Source organism: Bos grunniens, chromosome 3 (assembly GCF_055505025.1).
Source record: "Bos grunniens cultivar Pamir isolate PY7600 chromosome 3, Bosgru_T2T1.0, whole genome shotgun sequence".
Taxonomy (NCBI): domain Eukaryota; kingdom Metazoa; phylum Chordata; class Mammalia; order Artiodactyla; family Bovidae; genus Bos; species Bos grunniens.
In genome coordinates this window covers 92,686,861-92,705,519 of record NC_141167.1, presented here as the reverse complement: position 1 = coordinate 92,705,519, position 18,659 = coordinate 92,686,861, and the positions used below count along the sequence as shown (strand labels likewise).

General features: G+C 37.2%; 1 protein-coding gene across 7 annotated transcripts in view; it reads left to right on the top strand.

Moving 5' to 3' along the window:
- Positions 1-18,659, top strand: part of DENND2C (DENN domain containing 2C) — a 93,337-nt gene that overhangs the window by 51,005 nt on the left and 23,673 nt on the right. For all 7 annotated transcript variants that reach the window (XR_015160756.1, XM_086391988.1, XM_086391985.1 and 4 more), the window contains 7 exons: positions 837-1,851; positions 3,180-3,316; positions 3,706-3,818; positions 4,597-4,767; positions 11,044-11,140; positions 15,518-15,562; positions 17,415-17,602. Coding sequence is in view for 6 of the 7 variants with exons in the window: in XM_086391988.1 (XP_086248114.1) it covers positions 1,028-1,851; positions 3,180-3,316; positions 3,706-3,818; positions 4,597-4,767; positions 11,044-11,140; positions 15,518-15,562; positions 17,415-17,602 (1,575 nt within the window). In the remaining variant the exon portion in view is untranslated. The remainder of the gene's footprint in view (positions 1-836; positions 1,852-3,179; positions 3,317-3,705; positions 3,819-4,596; positions 4,768-11,043; positions 11,141-15,517; positions 15,563-17,414; positions 17,603-18,659) is intronic.

Genomic DNA, 18,659 nt, shown 5'->3' with positions numbered 1-18,659 from the left:
AATGGCAATCCACTCCAGTCTTCTTGCCTGGGAAATCCTATGGACAGAGGAGCCTGGCAGACTACAGTCTATGGGGTGGCAGAATTGGACACGACTTAGTAACTAAAAAACAAAACAATATGAAATTCTGGGCTGCTAATAGCAAAGTTGAAATAAGGGTATATGATGAGCTAATATTATCTCTCAACATAGGACTAGAAAAGGAAATTAGCTGTTGGTGTGTTTCCAAACTAATTGACTCTTCCTCTGAGATTATACATAAACTTTTGGTATTTGAGATGTATTTCTGATAGTAGTCTGTTGCTCCTGTTTCGTTAAGTGAAAGTTTCATAAATAGTTGATTTATGGGGACTTTCCTGGTGGTCTTGTGGTTAAAAATTCAATCCCTTGCAATACAGGGGATGTGAGTTCAATCCCTGGTCAGGGAACTAAGGTCCCACATACCACAGGGCAGCTAAGCCCTCACGATCCAATATGCAGCCAAATATCAATAAATAAATATTAAAGTTTCTTTTAAAAAAAGAATTGATTTATTACAAAATAATGTTGTATAGTACTATTATAATCTCTTATAAAACCTCATTCTACTTAATATTAGGAACTATGCAGAACATGAAAGCAGATAGTTTGAGAAATGCCATAAATAATATTTTCTCTATAATATTATGCCACTATCTTAGGAATGCCTTAATGAAGTTGAATTACTTAATGGATGACAGGTACATCTTTACATATGAAATTAAGTGAGTTATTTAGGGATAGGTGGGCAGTGTTTTAGTGGAATTTAAATTAGGAAATTATAAAACTGTGTTAACATATTCATCTCATTTTAATAGGATTATTCAAGATAGAGTTGTAGCCATTTTCAACAAGGATCGATGATAAGAATTTTTCTTTTTAAAAAAAGATTTTCAAGTTAAAGATGAAAGGAAAATACTGGAATTTTTCGGATTCTAACTCGTGAGATAATGAATATAGTTTTTCGCAGTGACTTCTGATGGAACCTTAGTAAAATTCATTGTTTGTCATGCACCCAACTGGGAACATGGATGTTGGCTTTTCTCGTTCTGCTGTTCATACACTGTCAAGAAGCCACTGCAAAAACATCAAGCAAAAAATTTCCCAGTGGGAAGGAAGAACTAATGGTATATCTAACCCAGATAAGTGGCATGCAAAGGACTTTGGAGTGAGATATAATAACTGTAATCAAGAGAGTCTTCTTAAGAAAACGCCTATTGCTGAGGGAAAGAGCAAAAAGCTGGATGTAACCAACACTCAAAATGTTGATCAAGGTATTAATGAAGACGCCAAAAGCCACAATCAAAGTGAGGATAAAAGTGAAAAACGTGAATATGATGATACACACTTATTTAAAAATGAATCAGAACCCAACTGGGTATGTTCTCGGGTCAAACAAATTGAAAACTGGAAAGAAGTTTTAGATCCAGAGACTTCATTACCTCCGGGAAATTTCTATACCTCACAGATATTGTGGAAGAAAATAGAAGCACTTTCCCCAGATAAAGTCTTAAATTTGGCTTTGGAGCATTGTGGCTCTTCAGAAAAAGAACTGAATTTCAGAGTTCTGGATAGTTCATATGGAGTAACGAAGAGCTTAGAAAACATTTACTCTGAGCCTGAGGGACAAGAATGTGGACCTTCTATAAATCCTTTGCCAAAACCTCGTAGGACATTCAGATATTTATCTGAATCTGGCCCTATGCCATATAAAGAAAGAAACTGTGACAGAAAATACTGTGAAAATAATTCTTGTGCAGAATCTTCTTTGGCCTCTTCTCAGGAACCTGAACCAAAGAAATATGGTGGAAAAATCAGAGGGAGATCTAAAAGGTATGTTTTTATTTGAAAGGTAATGATTTTCAGTATTCTCCTTATAGAACCATTGAGCTTTTTCCTTTTCAAACCAATTTCCATTTCCATGCATGGGTTACACCTCTGATTTGATATATAGATGTTGATTGACCCAAGGGGAAAATACCTACAAGAGTATCAGGAGTACAGGTAATATCTACTGACACAATCATAGAAAAACTTTTATTTTTTAATTAAAAATTTTTATTGAAATATAATTGACATGTAACATTATATGAGTTTCAGGTGTACAACATAGCAATTTGATATGTTTATGTATTGTGAAATAATCACCACAATAAAGCTAGTTAATAACACAATAGTGTATATTTGAAAGTTGTAAGAGATGTTAAGAGTTCTCATCACAAGGAAAAAAATGTGATTACATGTGCTGAGATAGTTTAATGATCATATCAAGTAATATTCATAAAATATATGTACCTGGAAGAGAGTGGATCTACATGTTAGCCACATTATTTTTTTAAAACTTTTTATTTTGTATTGGAGTGTAGCCGATTAACAATGTTATGTTAGTTTCAGGTGGACAGCAAAGGGACTAAATAATACATATACATGTATCCCTTCTCCCCCAAACTCCCCTCCCAGCCAGGCTGCTCATTACATTGAGCAGAGTTTTCTGTGAGGTCCTTGTTGGTTATCCATTTTAATTATAGCAGTGTATACATGTTGACCCCAAACTCCCTGACTATCCATTCCCCTCATCCTCTCCCTGGCAACCATAAGTTCATTCTAAGTCTGTGAGTCTATTTCTGAAAAACTTCCATTTTCTATGTTTAAAAATATATAGGGAAGCTAGTGCGTTCTTCTATTTCATTTAGGGCATGCTGGCTCTAGGCTCACTTTTTATTCGAGAGTAAATTTAATAAAGTACCCAAAGAAGAACATGAATGTAATTGGCTGTGTGCGTGGTAAGTTGTTGCTTCAGTCATGTCTGACTCTTTGCAACCCCATGGACTGTAGCCAGCCAGGCTCCTCTGTCCATGGGATTCTTGAAGCAAGAATACTGGAGTGGGTTGCCATGCCTTCCTCCAAGGGATATTCCAGACCCAGGGATTGAACCCAGGTCTCTTGTCTCCTGCATCAGCAGATGGGTTCTTTACCAGTGGCACCACCTGGGAAGCCCTTCAGTTTTCTCATGGTTCATATAAGGCTCCAGCCTAATTTATTACTTTTAGGTATATGATAAAAACATCTTTGTAATTATTCACACAAGTCCTTTACTTATTAATTTCTGTCATGCCATAGTTTTAAAAGATACAACCTTAAATTATATCTCCTTTCTTAAGGAAATCCTTTGAGTTTGAGGACATTCAGCACTTTCGAAATCGGAACTCACAGAAGATTCATGAAGAACTTGGAAGAAATTCTGGCTCAGCACTTTATTACACACAGTCTGAGGACAATATCTATGAGGATATCATATGTAGGTGTTCACAAACTCTGCAATTCAATTTAATGAGTATGTAGTTGGGGCAGCCCTTAAATAGAATGTGATATTTTGTTTTACAATCAAGCATGTCTTGCTCTAGATTTTCCTTTTTAATACTGAAACCTTTGTTATATAAATTCCTTTATTCTCTAACATCTAGTTTAGTGGACTCTTCAGTTCAGAAGTAGACTTTTGTTGGTTAGATGCCTGAGTGGTTTGTAAGTGTAAAGTACCACTGATTTTAAGACCTATATCCCTAAAGCAGTGTAGAGTAGAGAGCTGAACCAGTCAGTTTTTTCTTTTCCTTTTACATGTAGTCACTTTGTCCTCATGTAATTATGTTCCTCTAAACTTCTTCATTTTCCTTTTTTTTTTTTTTCAAGATCCTACCAAAGAAAATCCATATGAAGACATTCCAGTGCAGCCTTTGCCCCTGTGGAGATCCCCTTCAGCATGGAAGCTCCCACCCCCTAAAAGTGCTTTCAGAACACCCAAGGTATAACCAGAGAATTAATATTAAAAAAATTAGAATCTTATTTATGATCCCTACAAAAAACGGTTAAAGTGGTTTAATTAGGGCCAAAACTGAGAGGCACTGAAATATGGGTTTGTTGTTCTTTGTTTTGAGGGGGCAGCACAAAACTAAATTTGGTTTTGGGGAGGGGTTTTGTTTGCTTTTTAGCACTTCAGAAAACTTGAATGTAAACACCTCTGGACAAGCCATAAACCTTTCAGTTCACTCTAGTTACCACAGCTCCGTAGTAGGTTTGCATCACCTATGGCCTAAATTACCTGTCTGGTCCCTGAAAGCACTCACCACCCCCAAAAGCAAAGACTGCCTTGAGCTAATGAGGACTCTGAGCTGTTGTTCTCTGTAAATTCAATTACATTGTTGTAGAAGAACTTTGGATTAGAATCCTGAGAAATCTCTTTACAGTGAAAAAGAAAGTATGGTATCCTCACTTGGAGGTGGTGGTAGTTGTGGTTTAGTCACTAAGTCGTGTTCGACTCTTGTGACCCCATGGACTGTAGCCTGCCAGGCTCCTCTGTCCATGGGATTCTCCAGGCAAGAATACTGGAGTGTGTTGCCATTTCCTTCCCCAGGGATCTTCCCCACCCAGGAACTGAACCCGGGTCTCCTACATTGTAGGCAGAATCCTCATTTGAGATGATTTTAAAGGAAAGATAAATATTTGGGAGAGAATAGCTTTGACTTTGAGAACATAGGCATTACCTAGATGATCTTACCCTTACCAATACCTCTTCTTTTTTAGCTTCCTCCCAAACCTCATTTCCTTCACCGGAAGACTATGGAACTGAAGAACTCACAAGCTTATATAAGGTCAAAGCTCACAAAGGATACTACATTGCCAGTCACGTTAACAGAATGGAAGCTTTTCCGAGCTGGAGAAGTTGCAAACAGGAAAAGGAAAAATCTTCCAAGGGTAAGAACTCCAGTATTTTCATTCTTTGACTCTTATTTCAGCATTTCCACAAATGAGAATAAATAAACTTTAGACTGAAATGAATAGCAGGATAAAACCTGACCTACTGGAATTCTAATTCTTCTAAGATTTGGAAAGCAGCGTTAAGTTTTAAGTTTTACTCATGCAAGAAAAATGCATGAATGGCTTTTGCCAAGGTTTTTGTGTGTATGTGTGTGAATTTGTGAAATTGATTTTAGGTGAGTGAGTGAGTGAACGTTATTCAGTCATGTCCTACTCTTTGTAACCCCATGGACTGTAGCCGCCAGGCTCCACTGTCAGTGGAATTCTCCAGGCAAGAAGACTGGAGTGGGTTGCCATTCCCTTCTCCAAGGGATCTGATCAACCCAGGGATCGAACTCTCCTTTCCTGCATTTCAGGCAGACTCTTTACCATATGAGCCCCCAGGGAAGCCCTTAGAGGGCTTCATTTTGGTTATCTTTGTTGTTGTTTAGTCGCTCAGTCATCTCTGACTCTGTGACCCCATGGACTATAGCATGCTGGGCTCCTCTGTCCTCCACTGTCTCCTGGAGTTTGCTCAGATTCATGTCCATTGAGTCAGTGATGCCATCTAACCATCTCATCCCCTGTGCCCCCTGCTCCTTTTGCTTTCAATCCTTCCCAGCTTTGGGGTCTTTTCCAGTGAGGCAGCTCTTCACATCAGGTGGCCAATGTGTGGAGCTTCAGCTTCAGCATCAGTCCTTCCAAAGAATATTCAGGACTGATTTCCTTTAGGATTGACTGGTTGGATCTCCTTGCTGTCCAAGGGACTCTGAAGAGTCTTCTCCAGCACCACAGTTTGAAAGCATCAATTCTTTGTCGCTCAGCTTCTTTATGGTCCAACACTCACATCCATACATGACTACTGAAACAGCCACAGCTTTGACTATATGGATCTCTGTGAGCAAAGTGGTGTTTCTGCTTTTTAATACACTGTCTAGGTTTGTCATAGCTTATCCTCTGAGGAGCAAGCGCCTTTGAATTTCGTGGCTGCAGTCACCTTCTGCAATGATTTTGAGGCCCAAGAAAATAAAATCTGTCACTGCTTCCACTTTTCCCTCTTCTATTTGCTATGAAGTGATGGAACGGATGCCATGTTCTTATTTTTTAAATGTTGAGTTTTAAACCAGCTTTTTCACTCTGTTCTTTCACCCTCATCATGAGGCTTTTTAGTTCCTCTTCACTTTTTGCCATTAGAGTGGTATCATCTGCATATCTGGGGTTGTTGATATTTCTCCCAGCAAACTTGATTCCAGCTTGTTATTCATTCAGCCCAGTATTTCACATGATGTACTCTGCGTGTAGGCTTCCCTAGCAACTCAGCTGGTAAAGAATCCACTTGGAATGCAGTGACCCCAGTTCGATTCCTGGGTTGGGCAAATCCCCTGGAGAAGGGATAGGCTACCCACTCCAGTATTCTTGGGCTTCCTTGGTGGCTCAAATGGTAAAAGAATCCATCTGCAATGCAGGAGACCTGGGTTCAATCCCTGGGTTGGGAAGATCCCCTGAAGGAGGGCATAGAAACCCACTCCAGTATTCTTGCCTGGAGAATCCCCATAGACAGAGGAGCCTGGTGGGCTACAGTCCATAGGGTCGCAAAGAGTCGGACACAACTGAGCAACCAAGCACAGCACACAGCACTCTGCATATAAGTTAAATAAGCAGGGTGACAGTTTACAGCCTTGTTGTACTTTCCCAATTTTGAACCAGTTGTTCCATATGAGGTTCTAACTGTTGCTTCTTGACCTGCATACAGGTTTCTCAGGAGACAGATAAGGTGGTCTGGTATTTCCATCTCTTGAAGAATTTTCCACAGTTTGTTGTGATCCACACAGTCAAAGGCTTTCGTGTAGTCAATGAAGCAGAAGTATACATTTTTCTAGAACTCCCTTGCTTTCTCCATGATCCAATGAATGTTGACTATTTGATTTCTGGTTCATTCCTCTGCTTCTTTGAAACCCAGCTTGTATATCTAGAAGTTCTCAGGTCATGTACTGCTGAAGCCTACCTTCAAGGATTTTGAGCGTAACCTTGCTAGCTTGTGAAATGAATACAATTGTATGGTAGTTTGAACATTCTTTGGCACTGCCTTTCTTTGGGATTGGAATGAAAACTGACCTTTTCCAGTTACCTTGCTACTGCTGCTGCTAAGTCACTTCGGTCGTGTCCGACTCTGTGCGACCCCATAGACGGCAGCCCACCAGGCTCCCCCATCCCTGGGATTCTTCAGAGAAGAGTACTGGAGTGCCATTGCCTTCTCCGTTCCAGTTACCTTAGTTCTCATTAAAATCAGCTGCCCATGTGAAGGAAGCACTAGAATCTCATGTAAAAGAGCCTTCTATTAGGCTGGCTTCAGTGATTCTCAGTCATTTGTGTAATAGCCAAAGTTAACTCAGCTTTGTGCCTGAGTTTATAAATTTTCAGTAATGACAAAGTATATGCCAAAAATTTCCATTCAGAGGAAGGAAAAAAGAAATTTTACTCTTAGAAATATAAATTTTTGCCAATTATACTGAAAAAATGACTTCTCTCTCAAAGGAGAAAAGGAAGTAAGTGTGTAAATCATCTTGATGAGAGCCATTGAACCAAAATGAAGAAAGTTGGGTTATTTGTAATACATAATATTTTTAAGAGACATGATAATATTTAAAAACTCTTTATGTTACTCTGTTCTTCTGTAATTCAGAATGTTTTCAGAATTACTATCTTGGATTGCAAGGAGATCCAACCAGTCCATTCTAAAGGAGATCAGTCCTGGGTGTTCTTTGGAAGGAATGATGCTAAAGCTGAAATTCGAGTACTTTGGCCACCTCATGAGAAGAGTTGACTCATTGGAAAAGACTCTGATGCTGGGAGGGATTGGGGGCAGGAGGAGAAGGGGACGACAGAGGATGAGATGGCTAGATGGCATCACTGACTCGATGGACGTGAGTTTGAGTGAACTCCGGGAGTTGGTAATGGACAGGGAGGCCTCGCGTGCTGCAATTCATGGGGTCGCAAAGAGTCGGACATGACTGAGCAAATGAACTGATGCTGAAATGAAGAAATGAAATCTTTTAAATAGTATTTATTCTCTTAACCCCATCTCAGTTGTATGTATTCATTTAGCCCATAATTTTTGTATCTGATTTTAACTTTAAACAAAAGTGATAGCTGTTTCTTGGTTTAGTAACTGCTGATTGGTTCCTTGGGAAATACTTTTTCCACAGTTACTTTAATTCTTCTGATCCATTTCCTGCCCTTCCCTCTTTAACATGTGAAGTGTTAAAGACACAGAGTTTTTTAAAAAATATTAAACTGATCTCTCTGGGAAAAAAAAATTTCAGGTGTTTATTCTCCTGTGTATGGTGAGGACTACTTAAAAATCAGAGGTTTAAAGAATTGCCAGAAAAAATAAATAAATAAATAAATAAATAATGAATTGCCAGGATATACATAATATATAGGGCTTCCCAGGTGGCTCAGTGATAAAGAATCTACCTGCCAATGCAGGAGACGTGGGTTTGATCCCTGGGTCAGGATGATCCCCTGGAGGAGCAAATGGCAACCCACTCCAGTATTCTTGCCTGGAGAATCCTGTGGACAGAGGAGCCTGATGGGCTACAGTCCATGGGATCACAAAAAGTCAACAGGGCTTAATGACTAAGCAACAACAACAATGTATATATGATGTATAACTGAATCACTTTATTATTCACTAGGAACTAACACAATATGAAGTCGACTGAGCGACTTCACTTTCACTTTTCACTTTCATGCACTGGAGAAGGAAATGGCAACCCACTCCAGTGTTCTTGCCTGGAGAATCCCAGGGACGGGGGAGCCTGATGGGCTGCCGTCTATGGGGTTGCACAGAGTCGGACACGACTGAAGTAACTTAGCAACAGCAACACAATATTGTAAATCAGCTATGAAAGTGAAAGTCGCTCAGTCCTGTCTGACTCTTTGCGACCCCATGGGCTATACAGTCCACGGAATTCTCCAAGCCAGAATACTGGAGTGGGTATCCGTTCCCTTCTTCAGGGGATCTTCCCAACCCAGGGATTTAACCCAGGTCTCCTGCATTGCAGGCGGATTCTTTACCAGCTGAGCTACCAGGGAAGCCCACAACATTGTAAATCAGCTGTACTTCCAAAAAAAAAAAAAAAGAATTGCCAGGCATTCTGCATAGTTCTCTTTGATAAATCATGCTGGCACAACAAAACAGATCCTGTGTTCACAGGAGCTAGAACACAGACACATAAGGGATTATATTAAGATATGGTTCTTGGAATAACATTAGCAAGTATTTAGAAATTGTGGATTGTGGAGTTCGATGAGCCCCGAGGAAATTTGCAGTGCTTTTGATTTCATCCCTCAGTGTTTATGTACTGTGGATCCCTTGAGCACTCAAAGCTTGCTCTCTTTCTGATTATAGGTGAGATGATTCAACTTTTCCTGTTCTAATATTTTCCCAAAGGTTTTTTTGAGAAGTAAGGAAGACAGAATGGTTTTGGGAATTCTTGATTGTCAGGCAGGAACAAACTGTTAGCATTTCTGTTTGTAAGCCTCGTTGGATTAAACCCCTGTAGGATATTCCATTTGCAATACAAATTTTGGTTTTGGACTATCTTTGGGAGCTACATTCCATGAGGAAAGCAGTTTTTGCTTATTTCCTCTTTGATGACTAGAGCTCTCCCTGGAAGGGAAACTGGTTTCATAGTTTGAAAATAACTGATCTAGTCCATATGCTTCTTCCCCACCCTTCCTTTCTTTCTCTGCTGTGGAAATCTGTGTAGGATTGTTTGCTAGAGTAAATTTCCTAATGTTTTATGTTGTTTGTCTCTAGTGTGTACATAGCAATATGGTTTCCATCATTCTTAGGAAAAATATTCTATAGTATTTTCTATAGCTAGAAGGTAATTATAGGCTCCTCTTTCTAGCTCACAATCAAAATTTTAATTTTATTACTTTAGCTCATATTTCTGGAATAGATAGTTCCCTTTCCTTTATAACATTTCAGTGTACTTTTGAGTATACTTCTCAAATGTACATGAATATTTTTACTATTTTTGGTCCTTGTGTACCCAAAATACATGTTTACTCTCAAACATCTTTCCTATAACCCCTAACAATAACTTTGTATGTCTGGATCCTCATATTTGTTTATAATGGGTTAAGAATATGGGTGACTTTTCATTTGAATTACAGCTACAAATATCATTAAAGAAAAATCTTTAAAAGAATAAACTCATCCAAAAATGTGGGAATAATCTGTGTATTTAAAACACATGTTTCTCACATGTTATTTTTCTTGCAGTGGACTGACTCACTGCTTATGGATTGCCAGGATTGCTAGAGAGACAAGGACAAAGGAAAAAAGAGCATTTTTCTCAAACAACTTTGTTGGTTATCATCTTACAGTAATATAATGCTCCTAACAGTTGTTAATTCTGGGCACTAAATATGTTAAATCAAGATTAATAGTTAAGAAATAACTTGGAATTTTAAGAAAAAAGAAAAATATCCGTAGAAAACCTAATCAGTTTCTCCTTTTAAAAGTAGCTGTTGATCTTTCCTCCTTTTTAAGCCCAGTCCAGTCTGTATCTCTCTCTTGCTCTCTTTTAAATATACTTCCCAGAAGCAAAGCAAGAATTGTAATGAATAATGCATGTTAAATGGAACATGGTTTTTGTATTTAGGCCTATTTGAGAATCTCCTACTTTTATGACATGTTTCTAAATAAATTGTGATATTAGTGTTCCTGGTAGTAAAAAGAGTATTTCTTTTGACTAAAACTTTCTAAGTGTGATTATCCTCTTTTTGCAAAAGTTCATGGGAGCAAAAATAACTGCTCCTCACCCTGCCTTCCAAATGAATAAATGTCTCACTTCTTACTCTGGGCATGCAAAAACTTGAGCCCATTGGTGAGGCTTGGTCAATACAGAGAGTGCGGTAGCCAGATTTCCTGCATGTTGTGACATGGAATGACAAGCAATCTCTCTAGGAGCCTGTGCTGAATTCCTCTAGAAAGGAAATATCCTTTCCCACTTATCTTACCCATATTAAATGGATTTTGTATTAGAATAGCATATCATCTTACTAAAGATAATTTTAGATTCAAAATTGAAAAATGTAAAGGCTTTATTTTTAAAATGGATCTTTCTCTGAATGAGAATCACTAATAAGTTAATATTATCAAGCCACAAAACTTGTTGGTGTTTGTTTTAACTTGTACTTTTCTGGTCTTTTTTTCAGTTTGTATTAAAAATAGATGATATATTTGAGTCTAAGAGAGGGAAGAAAAAGGTAAAGTTACACCCTTACACTGGAAAAGATGCACCTCCCTCTAAAGGTAAGAATTGTTACAGCTGTTCATAGCTATTGCATATGTTAGGCAGATCATTATATAATTTAATGGTTGATGTGAATTATAATTTTTGGTTTACTTTCCTGTCTCTCCCACTTAAACATAAAACTTCTTTAGCCTAAATTTAGGATTATTTCTTGTTCTTCCTCAAATCCCTTTTATTTAGTTCTGGTTGTTGATGTTCACTCACTAAGTCATGTCTGACTCGGCCAAGTAATAGCTACTGGATGAATAAGTAAATAAATTTAAAAATAGTTATAAACCAATGAGAATGATTTTTCATAGACAGATTTCATCCTTATTTTGTAGTCCTTTGATTTGTAGTCTTTTGTCAGTGTAGACTCATTCAGTGGAGAAATGAAAATATTAAGTATATATATACTGAAGGTATGTGGTATTCAACCTACAGTCATCCAATAAGTTCAGTAGTTTTGTCCTTCAGATGCCTAGATAAAACTTAGATTGTCTTGACTGAGAACCTTTCAGCACTCATGATGAACTATTAGACTTTTCTTTACAACAAACTTGCTTGTCTGGCACAGAATGTGTAGAAGTTAGCAATTTTTATATATGAGATTCATAAGTGAGAAACAACAGCCAAATCATACCAGAGAAGAATGTTTCATATTTTTGCAAAGACTTCCAAAGACAGAAATTTCTTAATTTCCATTAAAAATCTATTCCTCATTCTATGATTGAACTACGTGAAAATAAACTTCTGCATTCAACAATTCAAAGCTCTTTCTTCTTTGTGATGATTAAAATCATCCTGTCACCATTTAAAATGTGAATTTTCATATTTTCAGAAGCAATTATTAAAACATTTTAGTCTTTATAGAAGAAATACTTCTGATTATTGTTAATAATAATAGCTACTAAATTGAATGAAGTAATAGTTTCTTTATGTACTTTATCTAGTGTATAACATATGACCACACTGGGAGGTGAGGGACTATCCTAATTTTACAGAGTAAGAAGCTGAGTGAGAAGAGGAAGCATCGATTTGAATCAAGGAACATGACACCACAAAGTCTTATTCTTCTTTATCACCAACAATTACTCAGTTTTTCTCATAAGTCTTGATTTTTGGCAGTTTGACTATCTCCTCTCTAGATGTTTTCATACATCCAGTAAACATGTAGTCAAATGCTTTTTATTTGTATAATTCAAAAAGAGATACAGAAGATGAAAAGTAATGCCAGATATTCTGCTGGATCCTTTCAGATACATTATGATTGTCTTTTCTAAATAACTGTATGTAGCAAATATTATTATTTTATAGATTAGGAAATAAATTAAAATTGCAAATTATATGAAATATCAAGACACTGGAACCAGGACAAATTCTTAGAAAAGATTATCAATTTTCCCAGATTAACAGCAGCCCCAGATTAACTGCTATTAATCTGGGAAAATTGATAATCTTTTCTAAGATAAGTTGATAAGTATAATATCAACTTATTATATAATATCAAATATATTTATATCAAATATAATATATCAAATATAATATATGTCAAATATAATAAATATAATATCAACTTATTGTATAATATCAAATATAATATAATAAGATAATCTTTTCTAAGATAAGTCGATAAGTATATTCACCAGATATGCTACTCTAGGTACATTATCACTGATCTGTTATTTTATTTGTATGCTTTATAGATTAGAAAGATTTTAGTAAATTTGACTTTAAGAAAAGTTTTTGAAGAGTCAAATCCTTTTTTTCACTGTATTTATTGAAAAGAACAAAAAATCAACAGCATAAACTGCCAACTTGTAACATATACACACGAAAGGAGGAGTCCCTACAAGTTTATTTTCTTTTGCATGGCTCAAAGGAAATGTGCATTTACCCAGTCTCTGGCCAGCTTCTTCAGTGGACAGGAGAAATTTCTCTCATGCTTGAGGACTCCTGGCTCAGTAGTCACAGTTCTCAGGTTTTTGTTTTCCGCCGTAAGCTTTTGTCTGTGTATCAACAATGCCTCATAGAACCAGATAATTTTATTTACCTACTCTGCCAATACATGCTAGGTTTTAGTGAATCTATTCCAACCTAAACATTTCCTAACTCTCAGTTCTCAAGTATCACAAAATGATTTACTGCCCTTCTTCAAAAGTACAGTTTTGTGTGTTGAAGTCACTTATCAAAAAGGGACAACATAGTACTTTTTGATCCTTACGGATTTTCAATATTAGCTTATAAACCCCTTAACCTTCATTCCATGTCTTGGAATGCAGGTCATCAAAACCCAGAGGTGGATATGTTAAAGCCATATAAATGATCTTTTGTAAGGTCTTTGCCAGATAAATTACCTTTCCTCCCTTCCCATTTTCTCCTTCCTTTCTTTTCTTTTTTTCCCAGACACCTCACAGGCTCCCAAGAGGTGCCTGGTGCCAAGAATATAGATAGGGTTCAATAGCTCACAGTGTTTATTCTTACTTATTGATCAATAGGATAGAGCCCCAGTATACTTTGTGCCATTGTAGTTAGTTTGAAGTTATAAAACCTAGATAGTACACAATATTTAGATAGCTACCTTTTCTGTAACATTTCTTGTGTACTTTTCACGCGTGTCTTATGGAGAGACAGCATTTTTTTATCTTCTCTTCTTCCTTATTACAAAACTAAAATGAACACAGCAAGACATTACAGTAATATAGAATAAGATAAAATGGAAAGCCAATGTTTCCAGAACTTCCTGCTACTACTCCCAGAAAATTTTATGTACATGCAAATGTTTTTTTTCCCCAAATAGCTTTATACTGTGTCTTGCCTTTTTTTTAAAAAAAGTATAATTAATATACTTTGGAGCTCTTTCAGTATCAAGACACAGAGATCCACATATCTGTACTGCATTTTTTTGTATAAATGTAAAAGAATGTATTTAGCTGTTTCTAACGTTTTATTTAATCTGTGGATAATTAAGGTTTATAAAGAGATATAGGTTTTTTTCTCTTCAAACAATGCTGTGATGTACACTTTTTACTTATATATAATTTTGTGTATTGGTTAGAATATATCTATAGAATGAGTTCTTAGCAGTGGACTTAATCAAAGCACACATACTTTAAAGAACACATAAATTAATATTTTTATAACTGCTAACCGAATTGTCTCATAAATAGATTGTAACAGCTTACATTTCTATGAACAACTTTTGAAAATGATATTTTCCTCATTATCTTAGTTAATACTGTGTTTTATTAGAGATTTTTATTTTTTACCAGTGTCATGGTTGAAAAGTACATCGTACTTATTGTCTTAGTTTACATTTCTTTAATTATGAATTTGGACAGTTATGTTTATCAAGATTTATCAGTCTTTTTCTATAAATTGCCTATTCCTACCCTTTATTCATCTTTTGTTGTGCTGTTTTTCCATATTCATTTATGACAGCTATTTGAATATTAAGAAGACAGCCTGGTGTCTACAATGTATACTACAAATATTTTCTTAGGTTATTCGCCTTTTGAATTTACTAATGATTTTTTGTTAGATTAGAAATTTTACATTTTTGTACAGACTTACATACATTTTTCATTTACGACTCCTAGTCCTCGTTTTTCCTGATACTTAAAACTTTTTCCCTTTCTTTACATTTTAAAATTTTGCTTTAACTTTTTAGATTTAATTTAGAAATTTTTCATTCACTTGTTTACAATGTTTTATCTTTTGGTTGCTTTGTTGTTGTTGTTTTATAAATTGACAATACACCTAGTATTGTACAGAATATTCCCTTCTGAAAGCAAAGCCCCTTAGCCCCAAAATACTTAAAATCCAATTGTGGAAAATAAGAGCAGTTCAAAGCCATCTGAGTACTGTAAGAATTCAGAGTAAAGTTCAGTTCAGTTTGGCCTTCGAGGTGGCTTAGAAGCATCTTAAAAGAGGTAGAATGTTACTTCATAAACTCATTTGGTAATCTTTCTTAACTTCACATTTTCATGTTAATCTAAACTCATAGTTTGTTCCACGTTGAGACTTCTGATTAGCCAGGTTGATGCTTCTACCTGTGATACCTTATTTAGCAATCAAAAGACAAATATGTCTACATTCTATGAATGTAGAAATACAGTCTACTCTAACCAAGACTTCCTGCAGCTAGTTTGGACTGCTGTTAAAGTCTAGATTTAGGGGTGAGGGGAATTAAGGAGGGAAGTGGGTGTGGGAAGAAGGTGGAATGGAGTAGTTTCTTCTCTGAGCCTTGATACAGCTAAGTGGTTTGGAGAAAGTTTCAGCCTCCTTATTATTCCTTGCTCTTAAATCCCCAGGTCTATGGAACTTTTCCATTATTCTCTTCCTCGTGTTCCTCCTGCTGTTGTTGGACAATACAAATGGAAATTCTTTCTTTTCAGGTGAACCCGGTGGGTACGAAAGTGATGCCGAGTATCTACCAAAGAGTGAGTGAGTCAGTGGGGCTGCTCCCTTTCGCGTGATGATCCTGGTTATAGGTGGAGTCGCACCTACCTTTGTGATGAAGCATATTTTCTACACCAAGTTTCACTTTGTCGGTGATTTCTTCATTATAAGATCCTGTTGAGATTTAGGGAACTAAACAATACACTGTCAGATGTTGTGACAGCATTAAAAATCTCCCATAATTGAGAATGGATACATGTATATGGCTGAGTCCCTTTGCTGTTAACTATCATAACATTAATCAGCTATCCCCCAATACAAAATAAAAAGTTTAAAAAAACCTCCCATGGTGATGTGAGGCAAACCTATATAGTTCTTAAGATGGAATGTTCTGAGGGGAGCGGCAGAGCTGCGTGTTCAGACACATATGCAGCCATTTCCCAGCAACCAAAACAGAGCATGTGAGTCATCCTCTGAGACAAAAATATCTGATTTTTTCATAGTCACTCAAGTGTAATTCATTAAGTGTCTTAGCTGCCTCTGACATTGAGATAGGCAACACTGATCTGTTTCTTATTCATAGGCATTTATATTCTAAATTACTGTGCCATTTACTTTCTGTTAGAGTATAAACTACGCCATGCATTTTTGGTGTTACTTGTTCGAGTACTCAAAGGCTCTGTATCCTGCATCTAATGGATTTTCACAGCAAATTATTTCGTTTCTGTTTAACTGAGGCATGGAAAAAGTAGGAGACGTGAATTGTCAAAGCCAAGAACAGGGCAGTTCTAAGTCTGATACTCTGACTTTATGATTAATAATCATGTGCTCCTACCAGTAGCCTCAGTTGCTTCAGGTGTTTGATTCAGTAGCCTGATTTAAGGTGAAACCTAAGTCATCATCAAGTTCAACTTGGATGTGTAAAGATGACTAACTTAGTGCTGTCGCTACTGAGAATCAGGCCCTAAAATTTTCTTGATATGAGCTAAGCCCTTTGGAGTAAGAAGTCTTGCCTAGAGCACTTTTTTAAGTGTTCTTAATATTTTGATCCACATCATAACTTCTTTGGGGCAGAATGCATCACATCTCGAAAGAAAAGCAAAACAATTAGAGGGTGAGTCTTTCAGTCATTGGCTTAGAATGACAAATAAGCAAATCTCTGGGATGCTTAGATTATTTCTTCTGCAAGTACTGCGTCCCCCCTAGTGGAGACTATCCCAAATTATCCAGAATTTAGAGTGATGAAAATAAAGGATAAATGTTATCCACTTTTGAGTGGGATTGCTCACACTGTATAAATAGTATGCTTCTATAAATTGTTTCTTTTGAGAAACAATCTGCTGATGAGTATCTTTTCCTCTTGTGTTTAGCACCATTTATTGATATAAGTATATGTCCATCATTCATAATACATGCCAAAGAGAGAAGGGAAAACAACAGTTTGTTTCATGTGAGGATAGTTTTGTTTTAATTTTATAAAAATTGTCTCTTTATATACTTACCTTCTATAGGACTCAATTATTTTATCAGATCTTTTCCCCCACCTATGATTTCATGGTCTCAGCAGTGGCATCTGTGGTCTGGCCAGTGCTTTTACTGGTGTCATGCCATGAAAGATGGGATAACACAGAGTGTGTGTTGGGACATGCCTAGGTATCAGTTGGGACACAGAACATCAGTCCCACTGCAGAGCCCCCAGGTACCTGTGAGAATCTGCACTTGTCCTCCACGTGTGTCATAGCCCTAACAAGCACGTCTGGGTGCAGACGTTCATTAGTCAACATTCATTAACAATGACTGAATGCAGGTTAGCCCCGCATGGGTCGTGACCTCTGGGTGCTAGAGGGAAGATAGGGCTACAAAGGAAGACAGTGCTCCATGATCTCATCGCAGGTCGCCACAAGCGCGTAGCACAACTGCAGCAGTCTTCCAAGAGGAATCCGCACTACCAGACTTTAGAGCGGGATCTGATTGAATTACAGGAGCAGCAGCTCTTTGAACTTTTTGTGGTGGTGTCTCTACAGAAGAAGCCATCAGAAGCAAGCTACGTTCCCCAGGTCATACAACAATTCCCTAGCAAGGTAGGTGCACAGAGACCATGAGGCATCTAGGAATGGATGGCATTCCTGTGTCTCTGTGTGTTTATCCCTCTCCTCTTGTTTACTGTTGTCTCCATCAGCTTTTACTAACTCTATACTTCTTGTAGGACATGGATCTGATGATATCTTGTGTCAGGCGTGAGCTGCAACCAAGGGGGAATAAAACTCATTATTCAAGTTGGGTTTTTATTTTTTGCTCTACTACTTACTAAGTGACCTTTAGCAAGTTACAAAGCCTCAATTTTCTCCTCCTTAATGAGAGTGAGTGAGTGAGTGAAAGTTGCTCAGTCATGTGTGACTGACCCCACGGATTGTAGCCCACCAGGCTCCTTTGTCCATGGAATTCTCCAGGCAAGAATACTGAAGTGGGTTGCCTTGCCCTCCTCCAGGGGATCTTCCCGACCCAGGGATTGAACTCAGGTCTCCTGCATTGCAGGCAGATTCTTTACCCTCTAAGCTACCAGGGAAGCCCCGTTTTTAATGAGGGAAATGATAAATGTGGCAGAGTAAGGTAGCAGTTCAGAGCACGGACTGTGAGCCAACTGTCTGCAATTGCCACTTATTAACTCCGTGACTTAGAGCAGTTAAACTGGTCTGCGTCTTGTTTTCTTCATTGGTGAAGAAGGGGTAATCATAACAGTGTCCATCCCATGTAGTGAGGATTAAATGAGCTCATTATATAATAATTAATATAAGGCACTTAGAACAGTGTCTAGCATATAGTAGCACAATATAATGTTATCCCGTATTAGTGAGGACTTAATGAGATAATGTATATAACATGCTTAATGCAGTTTCTGGCACATAGTAAGCACGTGATAAATGGTTACTATTATTAATAGTATTATTTTCTTTACCTTTTCCACAAAAACATTCATTCATTAATTGCATCAGTATTTCATAAATACCTACTATTTGCCAAGATTACATGTGGAGAACACAACTAAAATAGATATTCTTGGTCCCTGCCTTCACAGAGCTTACAAAGTAGACCCTAAATGTGGCTCTGAACTTTGTGACTGTAAAAATAAAGAACATG